Raw genomic sequence first — 17044 nt, forward strand, 5'->3', positions numbered from 1 at the left:
TAACAGAGGCAGACACAAGGTTTAAATACACAGAAGGATAACGAGGGAATGAGACACAAAAGGAGGGCACAGCTGGGAGTAATCCGACCTGACGAGACAGGGGAAGAGTAAAGTGAACACACTAAGAACAAACACGGACCTTCAAAGTAAAACAGGAAACACATACACGTAATGACATAACACACCAACTTAACACAGACTGGGGGACACAGAACATAGGAACATGAACCATGAAACAGAAGAGTACAAACACCCAAGGTAACCAAAACCACAGAATAATAATGAACAATAATGAATGGGTACAGGTCCCCCAGTCAGAAACCTGCCAGCATGTAAAATGTCCTATGTGAACAATGTCAGCACGCACAGCTACTGGCATCGGTATGTTTACTTATTGCAGCTTACTGCAACTCTGCATCTTTCTTTGTGAACACTAGCTTTTTAAAGTGATTTTAAAGTAGACATGAATACTGCTACACTATGCATAAATATGCTAATTTACACAATGGAGCCTTGCTTTTAAAAACTGACAGATTTAACTCTGTCTTTCTTGCGGCGGTCCTCATGTGAGCCAGTTTTGTCATACCGCTTGATGATTTTTGCAACTGAACTTGGGGACACATTCAAAGTTTTAGCAATTTTCCGGACTGACTGACCTTCAGTTCTTAAAGTAATGATGGACTGTCATTTCTCTTTACTTAGCTGATTGGTTCTTGCCATGATATGAATTCTAACAGTTGTCAAATAGGGCTGTCAGCTCTGTACCAACCTGACTTCTGCACAACACAACTGATCGTCCCAACCTCATTAAGAAGGCAAGAAATTCCACAAATGAACCCTGACAAGGCACACCTGTGAAGTGAAAACCATTTCAGGTGACTACATCATGAAGCTCAGTGAGAGAAGGCCAAAGGTTTGCGGTGCTGTCAACAAAGCAATATATTTAGAGTTATTTATCTTTTTTTTTCTTTGCTACATAATTCCATATATCTTGCTTCATATATTTGACATCTTCAGTATGTATCTACAATGTAGAAAGAAGTGAAAATAAAGAAAAAACATTAAATGAGAAGGTGTGTCCAAACTTATATTTCACCTTAGTCTCCTTAAAATGTAAATATACTTTAGGTTCCATCTTCCTATTTGAACATTTATCATCAAAAGAGTAGTTAAATCAATTAATCAAGAAACAATAGATTGATTATTACATGATCAAATATAATTGTGGCCAACTTTATTGTGCCTGAACTCCCCTAACCTCAAAACAGTTTATTTGAACATTGTGAGTTTTTCTGTCTTTAAATCGAGCCCTGTCTGAATGTCTTTGCACATCTCTGTATCAGTACCTGCATTACTATTGCTCCTTGCTTTCCTTCCAAGACAGCGCTGATTCTGCAGCAGTCCTCATGTGACCTGAAAAACATACATTTTGGGTTGGAGCAGCCATGATATCCCGTTCCCCTGCAGTGACGTCACCTACTACAGATATTCTTATTAGAAAAGCACTACTATATTACGCCCATTATGACGATTAATTTACACCTATGGTTGCAGAGGAAAAGCTTTAGCGGTTTGGTCAGAGGCTATTTGCGTCCTCAAAATCTCATTAAGGGACTAGACGGACTGCAGCAATCGTGTGTGTTTGTGTGTTAATGTGTGTGTATAGGTAGAGAGTGGAGGTGTGACTCGGGCATACGAGAAACAAGAAGCCGTGAATGTGACTGCACCGCGGGTACAGTCGCTTTTGGTGTCGCGGTGGGATCCTCGCCTGCCGTATTCTCTTTCTGAGGGTGTCTGTGTGTCTTTCCCTCGTTACTGAGGCGCCATTTCTGCTTCAGAGGACGTCTGTTTTTAGTAGAAGACAACTAAACACCAGCGGCACCATGTTAACGCTGCTGACTTCCATGTATCTGGTGATGCGGACCGTTTCATCGCGGGTGAGTGGAAATCAGCATCAGCAAAGCATAGGATGTTAGTTTTACCACCTCGGGGACGGAGCTGACGACGCGTCCTTGAACGCATCGTAAAGTCAAACTTGACCGATGCAAACGGTCACTATTCACTTTAGCTTTCGAACTAATTGATATTAATAATTCATGTCTGCGTTAGACAGGTGCATGTCATTGTCGTTTGTTCTAACTGTTGTAGTAAACCGATGGTTAACTTATACAGCCCTATGTTGTGTTTCACCTGGGCCTTTTGCGTTTAACTACTGGTATGAAACTGGCTACCGGAAACCCTATGCTACATTCATGTGAATGAAGAAACTCAGCAGGTTGCGTCTTTCTCTCACCCCGTTGTCATTGATTTGACAACAGCCGTCGCCTTCACACTTAGCAGCTTTGGTAAAGCTTACACTGACAACCAAACTAAAATAAGCAAACCAACTTCCGCAGGGTTTCTTCAAAATAAAAGAAAAGCCCCCCGATTTTGTTTTTGTTTTTTTAACTCCAGCATGAAGATACACCATTGGCACGGCAGAAAGTACAATAGTAAATATATTATGATAATGTCCAAATTAAAACTATGATAAAACATGTTGTTTTTTTTTAAGTAAAATTGAAAAGAATAATTACACAGAGTAAACTTAAAACATTTGAATGAATAATAAATCAACACCCTAAACCTTTGTTCTGCATGAAAAATGAACACACAAAAAAATTCCCTGGCTTGCTGGAGTCTCTCCCAGCTCATACAGGAACCTATGTACAGTGCACCTAAGAAAAACATCCTTAAAACTATATAAACAGAATAAAAGGACATAAATCGTGTAACATAGATGTTTTGTCTGCCAATGAAGGCTTAGCAAATATTATACACGTTTCATCCTTTTATTTTGAAGGCCATACACCGGTGGTTGTTCCCGCTGCTTTGATTCAGTACACCACGCTGCAGATTATCAGCACCGCGGTCAGTTCCCGCCCAGCTACCGCCAACACAGACCTGTTTCGGGAAAGTTTAACGGGGCCCACACAAATCCAACATGGCTGAGCTGAATGATATGCAGAAGAATTCTGACTGTAACTGAAAAACTCACTTGGTCCTCTGTTTGTTTCTCCTAGAACAGACCCTGCATTCCTTCACTTCCCTCCCTTCAGTTATCAGTTGCTAAAATACACTACACAGCCAAAAAATGTGTGATGGCTGAATATGAAAATGTGCCGCTACAGCCTTGACTCTCCCATTCAGGCTTTCTGCATTGTGTTATAATTCTTTTTCAGATTGGATATTTGCAGTCCCTGATTAGGATTGACACCCATTTAAAGCCAAAAAAAAACACTCTCTTTAAAAACATACCTTACCACTATATCCTATATTTATCAGTGTAACTATCAGTATAACTGTGGTTAAATATTTTTAAAAGGCTACATTTTGTTGTTAAATTTGGATTTCTTTTATAGGTTAAGCATCAACGAGCAATGGGAAAGGATGCATAGAGAAAGTACATTAAAAAGAAAGAAGTTTTGGCATCATTGGATAGTTAGAGTGGAAAGAGGGCAGAGGAATGACTTGTGAAAAACAGGGGACTCACAGCTCGAAGTTATTTTATTTTCCCCATGTGAAATGCATTCTAACCGCTAAGCTATCAGGTCACTTCAGCCTCCTGACTCTTGTTTGTGACCTTGGTTGTGCCACAACACAACAGCAGATTAGATAGCTCAGCTCAGTGCAACTTTACCCCCTGCTAGGTTGACTGGCAACTTAACAAGATAGCAGCTGATCATGTTAGCTTCCTGTAGTGCATGAAGTGAACTCACCAAAAGTAACTGTTCACTTTTGGCCCTGACTTGAAAGCAATCAAAATAATTCACACCTTACTGTAAATCTGACTGACTTTTTCAGATTGACTTTTTCTACTATCTACATCAGGGGCGATGTTTTGAGGAAAACATATTGCTGCTTAGAGTTTGAAATGAAATCTTTAGAGTTTTAGATGCTTTAAAGAGGATACAAATCAACTGAAACAAAAGTCTCAAAGGCAAAGATTTGTGGTAAATAAAAAAAGCCTACATGATGTTATAGGGGTCTTGGAGTGGGGAAAAAAAATCCCAGAGGAAACATTTAACAGGATTTCAGGGATTCTTGAGGAGGTTAGTAAGGGAACCTCATGAGTTCTGATGAGCCTGAAAAGCCTGGTCTTTTAAAAATACACAGGTTCCAAGTACTTAGATGTAGAATAAATGTGCTTGGTGTGAATAGTCAGAGATATTATAAGTAAAGCAAAAATGCATTTACTATTTATAATATTGTTGGTAGCCAAAAGGTGTCATCTACTATGCTTCTGACTTACAGAGAGAATGAGAAATACTTCATCTCATAGTTGAAAAATTATTTTGTTTTTGTTTTTTTATTTTTGTAATTATAAAAAAAAAAATAAAAAAAACTAATAATAATAATAATAATAATAATAATAATAAGTAAACATGAAATCATTGAAATGACTCCATTATTCATATCCAATTCTGAGCTTGAAAGTACTATAAAAAAAATTAATTCGGAAGTATAAACCTGTATTACACCAATCCCTGTGCAATAACACCTGTTTGCTGGCCTGATTTGATTTGTATTGTTTTTCAACAAAAAAATAATAATAAAAGAAATGAAAAGACTGTTAAGAATTTGAATTCTAAAATGCAAACTATAAGAAATTCTGACACCTCACACAGTCGCAAAATGTTCACTCATTAATCGGAAAAGAAAACGGTTTGACATTAATCTATAAACACTTAATGTCATGTAATGCATGATGAACTTCATCTTGAATTTAATGGAAAAAATCGTCAAGTCCTTTGAGGAAGTTCCAGAAGTACTTTCCATGGATGATAAGGGTCCAAAAGGCTTGGTTCATGTAAAAGGCTCACTGATACAATGAAGAGATTCTGTACACTTGAGATTGATCCTGCTACCGCTATCAGCAGTTAAATCATCAATAAACACTAGTGACTCACTTAAACTCTTAACCACACATGCAGTCTCTACCTCCACCATGTTTTAGGACTCTAAGAGTTTTCATCACAAACTCAATGGGTCAATGGGTACAACAATAGAGGTCGACTTCAAGCCCATAGCACAAGTCACCATCAAGTGTGGGATCTACCAAGGAGATGCGCTGTTCTGCATAGGCAACATTGCAGACATCGAAGACAGCTACAAGTACATGGGAATCCCACAGGCAAATGGGAACTATGCAGAGGCCGCTAGGAAAGCCGCAACCACTAAGTTCCTGCAGAGGGTCAGGCAAGTCCTGAGGAGTGAGCTGAATGAAGAGAACAAGATCTGGGCTATCAACACCCACGCCCTGCCCACGATCAGGTACCCTGCTACAATAATAAGTTGGCCTAAGGAGAAGATAGAAGCCACTGACATCAATACAATGAAGCTCCTGACCATGCATGGAGGGTTTCATCCCAAGTCCAGCACCCTGAAACTGTACGCTTAGCGGAAGGAAGGAGGCCGGAGACTAGTGAGTGTCAGTACCACAGTCGAAGATGAGACAACGAACATCCTTGGTTATATCAGGAAGATGGCCACAACCGACCAGGTGTTCAATGAATACCTGAGGCAGCAGCAACCCAAGAAAGTAGAGCAAGAGGAGGAACCATCATGGAAGGAGAAGTCCTCTGCATGGTATGTACCACCGGCAGATAGAGGAAGTGGCTGACATCTATAAATCCTACCAGTAGGCTGACAAAGCTGGATTGAAAGACAGCACAGAGGCTCTAATCATGGAAGCACATGAACAAGCTCTAAGTACACGATCCTTAGAGGCTGGGGTCTATCACAACCAAGCAAGGCCCCAGATGAAGGCTGTGTAAAGATGCTCCAGTACATCACAGCAGAGTGCAAGATTCTAGCAGGCAGGGCATACATGGAACGCCATAACCAAGTGGCCGGCATAGTGTGTGCCAAGCATGGCCTGGATGTCTGGAGGTCAAAATGGGAGACACCCCCTAGGGTGGTCGAGAATGACCGAGCTAAGATCCTGTGGGACATCCAGATACAGATGGACATAAATGGTGATGGCTAACCAACCAGACTTAGTAATGGTGGACAAGCACAGGAAGACGGCCGTAGTGATAGACGTAGCGATACCGAATGACAGCAACATCAGGAAGAAGGAACACAAGAAGCTGGAAAAGTACCAAGGGCTCAGAGAAGAGCTCGAGAAGGTGTGGAGGGTGAAGGTAACAGTGGTCCCTGTGGTAATCAGAGCACAAGGTGCAGTGACCCTGAAGCTAGGTGAGTGGCTCCAGCAGATCCCAGGAACAACATCTGAGATCTCTGTCCAGAGGAGCGCCGTCCTAGGAACAGCAAAGATACTGTGCAGGACCCTCAAGCTGCCAGCTCTGGTAGAGGACCCAGCTTGAAGAATAAAGACTGCCTGCAGGAGCAAGAGGGGAATTTGTGTGTGTGTGTGTGTGTGTGTGTGTGTGTTTCACCTCAGTTCTGTGAATACTTAATTGACTATTGAAGCGTTCTAAGAATTTTAAGGGAATTCATCCACTTCTTGATATATTTCGGTAGTTTTAGGGCCAGAAAAGTTTACGGGGTTCCATTCATTAGGTCAGTGTTGAGTCCCCATATTCCCAGTGTTATGTTATTCCATTAGTGTTTTCGTTTCTTAGATTGCTCATTCTTAAAACGTTCCATAGAGAGGGCCTTAAACATACTTCTTTAAGTGTAAATAATGCCGTTCTTGAGTTTCAAAGCTGTCATTTTGCGAAACAAATGATGATGTTCCGCTGCCGACCACAAGATGTCGACAACATACAGTTTATAGATGCTCTGTTAAAAAGGACGCTTTTCAGAAAATCATCCACCATATTCAGCACAATGGGGCGCGGTTTCACCAGAGTGATGCATTGTGGGAGAATGGGTTCTTTTCTGTATTCTCGGCTGTGTCAAAACATCTGAATTAATATTGAAAAGGACTACAAATCCCATGGTGAGTGTGAAGAGTCGGTTCGCCGCCTGACTTGCAGCTCAAGGCTAGAGGTGACCCCGCAGTCCAGTCCGACTCTGACAGGGGGAATCAGGCACCGCACAGCAAACCTATCTACATTCGCTAGTTAAAATGGTAAGCTGGAATATTTTGACCTCGTTGGCTGATATTAACTATGTAAATTAGACGTCGAATATCATAATACCGTTTATCTTGGTTAAAAAAAAGGTTTATTTAATGATGCACTAATCGTTAACATTGACATTGGCAAGAAGGCGGCAGAGTAATTGTTTCATCTCACTTCATGCTGATGGTGTTACGAGTTTTTAATAAAGGTTATCTTTGTGTTCGTACGAGACCCAAGGGCAAAGCAGACACGCGCAGGCTGTGGCGCAGGAAGGAGATGCGTTATCGAAAATACGGAAGATGTAATACAGCAACGGTCTGTTGCGGGTTAGTGCACCGCTGTACTGTTTAACAGTCGCTGGTTCAATGTACATCAAAACCTCCATTTTAATATGAAGGAGAGGCGGTGGCGTGGCATCGGCATCAAATTACATCAGCGGCCTTTTCTTTCAATCTGTTGGGGTAACCAATCACAACAGGAGCTCCATCCGATTGAAATCTCTCTTACAAACCGCCCAGTTAGAAATAATGCAAGGCGGGCTCTGAACATACGTGTCTGCAGTTTATTTTGTGTTTAAAATGCACGTTAACCCTGTATGCAATTCGCCCATTTCATTGATTATTTCTCATTAAAGTGAGTACGAAGTTATACAAGCATGAAAGGAATTCCTTTCATGCTTGTATATACTTAAGTATGTCTGTCCACTGCTTGATGAATTTCATGCATGGACAATGAGACAGAGATACTAAGTGCTCACAGAAAATAAACAATTTTGCTACTCTTGCTATTATGCAAGAATATTAGATCATTCTGTTTGTCCTGATTTTCATAACGGGCTTTGTTGTGAAGTTTTGTCTATGAGGAAGACATCACTGTCCTCAATGTAAAGATTTAGTTTGTTATACATATGTGCTTTTCAACTAGAAAGAAAAGTCACAGCCAGTGAGCCAACAATGATAGTTACTGCTCCTTCATTTCCTGCCTCAGTTGTTTAACTGGGTCAGTGACGCTAATGTTTCTGTCTACGCAGGCTGAACCAATCCGTGTTCTGGTGACCGGCGCTGCTGGCCAGATTGCCTACTCCCTGCTGTACAGCATCGCCAAGGGAGATGTGTTCGGGAAGGACCAGGTGAGATTTATTCTGAGCTTTGATTACATAATGTTCAGAAGCAGCAGAGTCCCCTTCTCCCAGATCCCGATCTCTAACTGGGACTGTTATATAATGGAATTACCACGAGTAATGAACATGCCTTAATTCAGGGATAGTTAATGGAGTTCTGATCTGCGAGAGAGTGTAGGGAAAAAGGAGAAGTGAACAAAGTTTTCAAATAAAAGGCCTCTTTATGAACAAGTAGTCTCTGTGAGCCTAAAGCTCAGGCTGCTCTAAACGCTCTTTCACTGATATGGACATCTCATGTACACAGTGCTGCCTGTAAACACAAAAGCCCCTCCCACTTGCTGTTCACTCTTATGTTTGATGAGTGCAGCCATTTGAAGAAAGTTGACTTAAAGGGAGTGTGGTCTCTAAGTGGGAGGGGCTAAAACAGCTTGTTTTAGAAGATGAAGCCAATGTAAGAGTATTAAACTCGTAATCATGCAAAGGTATGCTATTAGAATAAAATAACAGAGCTTTAATAACTAATATGGATTTAGGAAGGCATTGGAGAAAAGCATGGGAAAACTTCCACACTTTTTAAGGTTTGGAAGAACAAGTTTTAGGAACAACAGGTTCTACTTTAGTGATTGCATCTGAAACCTGATTCCATGCCAGTATTGCAGTTTAAAACATGACCTTAATGAGTCACTCCATGTGGGAGGTGACACCGGGAAATGCATCGAAAGGTCTTTGTACAAGGTGTAGAAAGGAGCTAATCTGTCCCAAATCCTTTCACTTTCATGCTATATTCACCTTAATTACAAAAAATAATAATCTTGCTTATACTGAAACATGCTGCACTGAGTGTTTTGCACATTTTTCCCGACATTTATAAAATGAGCTCTGCATAACCTTATCAAAGCATTATTAAGTGACTTAAGTTTGCTTGCTTTTGTCTGCCAGGATACTGGACAGCACAGGGAGTTTGGATAAATGACTGATCCTGTCTGTTCAAGATAGCATTTTCACTAGAAAGAGCTTACACATTAGAGGACATGCTAGAAATAGCCAGTGTTAGCCAGACGAAAGACAAAGTACGAAATAATTCTGTAGATGCCCGGCTGATGTTAACCATGGATTTCCCCAAGTATCTATCTGTCCCTAGATTTAGCCACAAGCAAAATCTAATTTTAAGCCACATCAGTGTTTTTCTTCGATAAACCCTGTTTTGCTTACAAATAAATCAGTCAAAAGTTTTTGGGTTTTTTGTTTGTTTTATATCACTTACAATAAAGTGTTTGGTTTGAACTTGTATGATGCACATTGAACACCATAATTCAAGTTGTCTTACGTCTTACTGTGATGTCACCATGTTGTGTTCTCAGCCAATCATCTTGATCCTCCTGGACATCCCCCCCATGCTGCCAGTGCTTGATGGAGTCGTCATGGAGCTGCAGGACTGCGCCCTCCCCATTCTGAAGGGTAAGCCCACACCGTGTGTCTGTGCATGGCAAGAATGCATGGTGAATCTTCTCAATCAGTTGGATCTAAATTAGCCTTTTAATTACAAAAATAACTGCTTGTTTATTTTCTGGAATCTTAAAAGGTGTTGCCTGCCTTTGAAGATGTTGACAAATATTCTGCAGAGCTTTTGCTATGATGGTGAAATTATTTTGAATCAGAAACCACTCTATTATGTTAGCATCCAATACATTGTTCAAAAGCTGTCTATTGCTCATTTTAAGCTCAAGTGGATAGAAGGATGGAGATTTTAAGAAGTCAGCGGCCAGATACAGCCACAGATGCTTGTTGTGCTCCATCTGGAATGCAGTACACACACCATTTCTGTGTGTGTGTGTGTGTGTGTGTGTGTGTGTGCCCTTTAGGGCTGCCACGATTAGTCGACTAGTCACGATTACGTCGACTATTAAAATCGTCGACGACTGATTTAATAGTCGACGCTTCGTTTGAAGCTTTGTAAGATCCCAAAAGAAGCAGGAATAAGTAATAGGATTTAAGGGTGTAATAACGGACTGAAACAGAAGATGGCAGCACTGCATGTACAAGTATGCCAGCTGCCGTTAAACCCCGAAGAAGAAGAAGCTGCGTCCCAGAATTCATAACGCAGCCCAGCACAGTTGTCAACAATGGCGGCAGCTAGTTAGTTTTAATATTACTCTTATTATTCTTTCTGGGTCACAAAATAAACGTTTAACATATTTTCAGGCGAGAATATAACTGTGTAAACCTGAAATATCTGCTCAGTTTATCAAGACACCACATATTTTCAAAAGCGCTCCGACGTTTTCGGAGACTTCTGTTACCCACTAGCTCGATAGCTAGCTGGGGGCAAGGTTCACTAGAGCCGGTAAGAACACCGGACACCCGGCAAATCGTTTTCAAACCCACCGCCGTCTTTTGCTACTCAGGTTAAACATGATATATAAGTCACTTAGATAACTTCAAAATGTTATTGTTTGGCTTTTTTTAGTATTTTATTTGTTCCTGAGTAAATCGGTTTGGCTGAGATTAAAGTTATAGTTTTTACACAGCTGAATAAATGTCAAGCAGACAACTGATCAGAAGTGTGAGATGCTCGAGAATATACTCCGGTGTCCCGTTATATTTTAGATAGCAAGGAGTTTATTAAACTTCACCGAAACAATCTGCAAATTTCATTAAAATTTAATAAACTATCATTTTGTCTTTATTTTTAGTTAGCACATACCTTAAACACTTAAAGCTGTAAACTAATGATAGTTATATGAGAGCAGATGCGTGCTGGTGCAATAAGCTGTACGTTTTTACGTCCAATGGATTTGATTAGTCGACTAATCACAAAAATAATCGGTGACTAGTCGACTATCAAAATAATCGTTTGTGGCAGCCCTAGTGCCCTTCATAAACTGTGGGCAGAAGCCTTCTCTGTCTACTGCTGCTGCTCTTTGGAGGAGTGTCTGAAGTACAGTTTCTGGTTGGCTGCTGGTTCAGGCACCACAGCAGCCAATCAGAGCAGTGGTGGGACAAATATGAATGGAGTAGAGATGAACCCCGACTGAAGTCCAGGCTGATAGCAGCCAGCTTACGTCTAACATCAGACATCAAGCACATCTTATCAGCAAAGGCAGAATCAGCCAAGGCTGCAGATATTCATGTGGACTCAGTCGCTCAATAACAATGAGCTTTTATTACAGTAAAAATTGTGAGAAGGTTAATGTGACCCTATCGAGGACTATCTTCACTTGGAAAATGATCATTTTTTATAAATTATCACACTGATTTTGTCATTAAAAAATAAATACTACTGTCCAAAGTTTGTACACAACTAAGAACAAAAAAAATCGCATAGTAGGCATGCCAATCAGCTATATCCTACGTATCTTTGAGATGCCAAGCTTCTGTAACTTTCATTAAAGTAGTCGCTATTTTTAGTCAGAACTTTAAAAAAAAAAAATCAAAATGTCTGAGTTGGGCTTTTGGTCTTGAGTTGAAGTGACAGGCTTTGTCTTCAGGTCATGTGATCACAGAATGTGTAAGGACAGTCATGATTTACTCCATGAATTATGATTATATCCCAGTTAGCTAATCTCCAGGCCCTGAAATGTCCTAAAAGTCAGAGTCAAGGCAACAAGGGTGTTTAAAAAAAAAAAAAAAGTTAAATTGGGGGAAATAAATCTCAAATTTATATTTAAAGACAAAGTTACGCTTGCAGGGAGAGTGTCTGGGTACACTGGGTACCGATGCTGGTTTTAAAAATCAGTGTGTGTCTTATCAGTCCATGCATTTACTTTTTCTTATCATTACGTTCCTGCAGGGGCCCTTTTGTTCAGATAGCTCATGGTGCAGTGTAATGATAAACACAGAAAGAAAATCTCCTGACAGGATTGTGCTTGGGGTTTGCAGACTAAAACAACTGTGGGCAACTGACAAATAAAGGCTATCTCTCATCTCGCTCATCAAAATGTTGTCAAAATATTGGAATATTTAAGTCCCAATTGCGACAGCTAACGTGCTTCGTCTCCAACAGAGGTCATCCCCACTGACAAGGTAGAAGTGGCTTTCAAGGACATTGATGCCGCCATTTTGGTGGGTTCAATGCCCAGGAAGGAGGGCATGGAGAGGAAGGACCTGCTCAAGGCCAACGTGGCCATCTTCAAGACGCAAGGAGCTGCCCTGGACAAGTATGCGAAGAAGACTGTCAAGGTGACCCCTCGACTTTCACTATATCCATATTTACGTTCATTTCATTCGCTTTTTTTTGGGGGGGGGGGGAATATTATTATATTAGTATAATATTATTTTCAGATATTTGGTTGAAAATCTGTGACTTAATAAGCCAGTTGCAGCTGATGAACACAGGAAGTGAAAGTGCTTATCCAGAAAAAGTCTTTTGCATGTCAAAACCATCTGTTTCTCTGCTGAACGTCACACAGCAGCGTCATGCTGCTGCAGAAGCTCAAATGTAGAAAAGAACTGCAGGTCTCCAAAGGTTCCAAGTGTGTTTTGTTGAACTTGCATTTTGTACTGTGACTAATCTTAAAATCTCTAATTCAGTGAGGATTAGTCCCGAGTGCTTTATCTTCAAAAATCTTTCTTTTTCATGCCAGAGTTCTGTTTACAAAGGGGAGAAGAATATTTGTGTTTTAAGTCCTTTTTGTCAAGAGAGCTAAATTTATTTGTGTGATTCATTTCTGAGTTTGTTTATGCAACAGAGCGCCGTGGGCCATAACAACCCGCCCTGCTTAGAAATGACTTTTAACAGAGCAGCTACAAACTCAGGTCACTACCAGCGTAGAGCTAAATCGCTAGTGCCGTTCTTTACTGTAAACACCGACATTACGTTTTTGATTACTCCGTTAGTTTAAAAGTTTAAAAAAAATTTTTTAAATAAATGTGTATTTTCAGGATAACAGAATATTTGAGCATCTTCTAAATTCTGCTCACCCTGTGACTTTAAGAAGGGCTCTGTTTTGCCAGTTGTTCATTTGCTTGCTGCAGGCAAAGCAAATTCAGGAAATTGTCTCAGACTCTGTGTCTGATAGATATGTTTGGATCTCACCCTGACAGGTTTTGGTGGTTGGAAACCCCGCAAACACCAACTGTCTGATCGCCTCCAAGTCTGCTCCATCCATCCCTAAAGAGAACTTCTCCTGCCTGACCCGACTGGACCACAACAGAGCCTGCTCCCAGGTACATGTGTTTACAATTTATTATTGTTTTGTTTACAATATACATTTGTATAATACAGGACAACCTGCTCACATCTCCAACCAGCTGTTGACCACACATCACTGAGGCAATTAAACACTCATCCTGTTGGGACAGTTTCTGTGAGAAACTCTTAAATCAAGCTGACGAGAGTTGTCATCATGAAATTATTTTGAATTGTAAAATTACATTGAACTATAGTAATGCATAAAATCCTATCTGACGTGACTGTAGTTCGTCTCTGCCCTAAATATGTCCGGACATGCTTTAAACTTGTTTTGTTTTTTGGTGGCAATGAGTGAACCGTATTATAATTTGTGATGTACATTAAGATCTAAAACTGACATTTGTCTTTGCAAAGACAGCTGAACAATATCACGCACAAACAAGTGCCCAGAACATTTAGTTGCACAAAGTGTTTTTTCAGGTGCTCAAACTTTCCTTTGGTTCGATTCTGTGTTCTGTCAGATGGAAAAATACACTTAAGTTCCCCAGTAACAGTTTGTTTTGGGGTTTTTTGCTTATATTGATAAAAGATTTTATATCGAATAATCACTAACTGGAAAACGCACCATTAATTATAGTGTTGACATATCATGGTTACTATTTTAAAATACTACTTCTGTTTTTGTTGTTGTATTCTCTCCTGAAGGTGGCGATGCGCTGTGGCGTGTCCTCTGACCAAGTGAAGAACGTCATCATCTGGGGCAACCACTCCTCCACCCAGTACCCCGATGTCCACCACGCTAAGGTCAACCTCCAGGGAGCCGAGACGGAAGCCTACCAAGCCATCAAGGACGATGCCTGGCTCAGAGGAGACTTCATCTCTGTGAGTTATTGACTCCATGCCAAACATAACAAACAGACAGAAACTTTGTTCTAATGTGAAACCTTCTCCTCTTCATCTTGCAGACAGTGCAGCAGCGTGGTGCTGCTGTCATCAAGGCCAGGAAGCTGTCCAGTGCCATGTCTGCCGCCAAGGCCATCTGTGACCACATGAGGGACATCTGGTTTGGCACCAAGGAGGTCAGTGTGGATACAGAGATTAATGCCAGCTCAATTTTATTTTATTTTTTTAGTGTTTGACAATAATAAGAATCCCGATGGTCAGAAAAGTAAGTACTCATCTTAAGACCTGTAAGATTACATCAAAAAAGCTTTTTCTTTTCTTTTTTTCCAGACAAGTTGCTGAGTTTGTAGTCTTTCTTTATACATTTCTGCTTACATGTTATTGATGCAAACTGATTGAAACTGTTACCTGTCTTCAAGGGTGAATTTGTCTCCATGGGTGTCTATGCTTCTGGAAACTCCTACAACATCCCAGAGGACCTGATCTATTCTTTCCCAGTCCAAATCAAGGTGAATACATGCTGGACCGTAAAATAGGTCCAGATTAGGAAGTGACTGTTCAAAATCTGTCCAGGTTCTTGTGTTGGGCTGGTTTATATACATCTGTCTACATAAACATTCATTTATTTTGCTGCAGATCATTCCCACACTCCTGCTGCTTTATGGACCTTATGTTAAGCTAAATAAACAATGTTAGTGCTTGTAAATCTGTAGCAAACCGATTTGTCTTTTCAACAGCATGTCCACCTGCACTCTTCTGCCTCCATCGGTTCAGAAAATGAACATGGCCCAAACTCTTTAAGGTTGTTGAGGGTGTATTTCTTTTTGCCTGGGCATCAAGCAGTTTGTCAGCGTTAGCAAGTAAGCTGATGTTAGCTGATATCAGCTAAAAAGAAGAAAAAAAACACGCTGTAAATATTAAAGCCTGTCAAACAGCAGAATACTGCAGTGGACATCAACAGAACATTTATCTCACTGAACGGATCTTTTGGTTTTTGTGGTTGGCTAGCTTGCCTAATTACTTAACCGCTGCAAAATGAACGTGTGCCCCTCATCACATTCATGTAAATTTAGTCGGCATTATAACTGGTACTTGTATATAAAGTGTATATACCCGTCTCCCAGATGATGTATAAGATACATTAGTGTCCAAAACTGTAGGTTAGTCACATGTAAGTCACTTCATGGTCTTAGTTGATGTTTGTCGCACAGTAACAATAACAGTGTAACAACAATGCTCTTTTGCTGACAGGCTTAGTTGAAGTTGAGTTTGGACAAAATGCAATAAATCTCATAGCTCGACCATTGACTCTTCTCTCTCTATCCACAGAACAAGACCTGGAAAGTGGTCGATGGCCTTCCCATCAATGACTTCTCCCGAGCCAAGATGGACGCCACAGCGGCAGAGCTGGTGGAGGAGCGAGACACTGCCCTGGATTTCCTCTCCCAGTGACTGTCACGCGCCGGTGTCCAGAATTTAGTTCCCCCAAAGGCGCGCTGCTCTCGGCTCTGAGATTCCACCATAATAAACCGTCCAAGCTGGCGCCCGCGTGTCACCTCTGTGTGTATGTGTTTATGCGTGTGTGTGAGTGAGTGTGTGTCACTTGGCCACTTCAGGTTTTCAGAAAACCTGTTTAATGAACATAGCCTGGCCTCCTACATCTGCAAGACACTGAAAAATGTCTGTGGTGGTAGATAACACGCAGTAGCTGTCCAGAAACTGTAACGGAACATGTCACCAATAAAGCAAGAAACCGACAGACCAAATCAGGCCTCACTTGTGCTTCTTTCATGTTTAGGAGTCTCAGCAGTGGATACAATACAGGTTTTAAACTTTTCTTTAAAGACTGGGGTTAAACTATCATACCCTACTGGATCTGTTATAATAGATGATCCACTGTCGGAATACAGTCTGAAAGACAGATGAATGCAGTATAGGGGACATTATGTGCAGCACAACCTTTTTAAGTCTTATTTTAAAATATTATTGATATCTTTTCTATATCTCAATCTTGTAAATCAACTTGCAGTGATGTGTGGGAAATGAGCACCAATATTGTAAAGTTTTAGCCAGTGTCTACCTTATAATGACACTGCATAGTGTCATTATAAGGTAGACACTGCATAGTGTGGTGTTTTACCACTCTGAAAACCTCAGAAGGCAGAACAAAGCTCAACCCGGGTGGTGATGATACCTTTACTTTATGATTTCTGTTAAATCCTCCAGGCAGTTGCAGTAAAAGACCATTAGCCACAAGAGGGCAGTATCAATCTGCACATAAACAGCTGAGGATTTCTTTTTTGTGTGTGTTGCGTTCAGTTATTAATTTATAATCAGACTCTTCCTGTTTGCAACTAAATTAATAGGTAACTATAGGGTTTCAGTTGTATTACCAGTGTTTATATAAATGAAACCTTTTTTTTTATCAACAATAGACTGAAAATTGTAGTATTCTGAAAGACTGACAGACTTCACCTTGAAAAATAATTAGTATAGAACCAAGAAAATATTTCTTTTTCTTTTTTTAATAGAAATGAATACAATACAAATAAAACCAGAGTAAGATATGTGGAAACAGGAGATCAGTAATGAAAGCTTGTTAACTTCAAAAGAATAAATGGCAGTTATACTAAAGCTGTTTTTGTTTTGTTTTTGTAAAATTAAGCACTGGTCTACAAAAGACAGAGAGACAGATAAATGGATACATTTAAATATCCACCAGCTCCTTTTAAAAACATGCATTCCTCCCGTTATAACCATAAATAAATAATATAAAGAAATGGGGCTAAAACCTGCAGCAAACAGCATAAAAGTTTTAGA

The 17044-nt window shown here is 40.3% G+C and overlaps 1 protein-coding gene across 2 annotated transcripts; it reads left to right on the forward strand.

Moving 5' to 3' along the window:
• Positions 1 to 1519: 1519 nt before the first annotated feature.
• LOC146386203 (malate dehydrogenase, cytoplasmic-like) lies at positions 1520 to 15990 on the forward strand. Of its 2 annotated transcripts, none has more exons than XM_084932282.1 (9): positions 1520 to 1937; positions 8101 to 8199; positions 9552 to 9648; positions 12194 to 12369; positions 13234 to 13356; positions 14027 to 14203; positions 14287 to 14400; positions 14644 to 14733; positions 15554 to 15990. In XM_084932282.1, the coding sequence occupies exons 1-9, from the start codon at positions 1884 to 1886 to the stop codon at positions 15674 to 15676; spliced, it is 1053 nt and encodes a 350-aa protein (XP_084788408.1). In that variant the 5' UTR covers positions 1520 to 1883; the 3' UTR covers positions 15677 to 15990. The 2 variants fall into 2 exon arrangements, with proteins under 2 accessions (XP_084788408.1, XP_084788409.1); XM_084932283.1 differs by lacking the exon at positions 1520 to 1937 and adding an exon at positions 6956 to 7078.
• Positions 15991 to 17044: the final 1054 nt, after the last annotated feature.

This window comes from Perissodus microlepis, chromosome 6 (assembly GCF_051167445.1).
Source record: "Perissodus microlepis isolate ML-2025 ecotype Zambia chromosome 6, ASM5116744v1, whole genome shotgun sequence".
NCBI lineage: Eukaryota > Metazoa > Chordata > Actinopteri > Cichliformes > Cichlidae > Perissodus > Perissodus microlepis.

Coding starts and splice junctions, on each gene's coding strand:
- LOC146386203 (XM_084932282.1), top strand. CDS start 1,884: ATGTTAACGCTGCTGACTTCCATGTATCTGGTGATGCGGACCGTTTCA. Junction 1,938..8,100: donor TGCGGACCGTTTCATCGCGG/GTGAGTGGAAAT, acceptor CTGTCTACGCAG/GCTGAACCAATCCGTGTTCT. Junction 12,370..13,233: donor ATGCGAAGAAGACTGTCAAG/GTGACCCCTCGA, acceptor TCACCCTGACAG/GTTTTGGTGGTTGGAAACCC.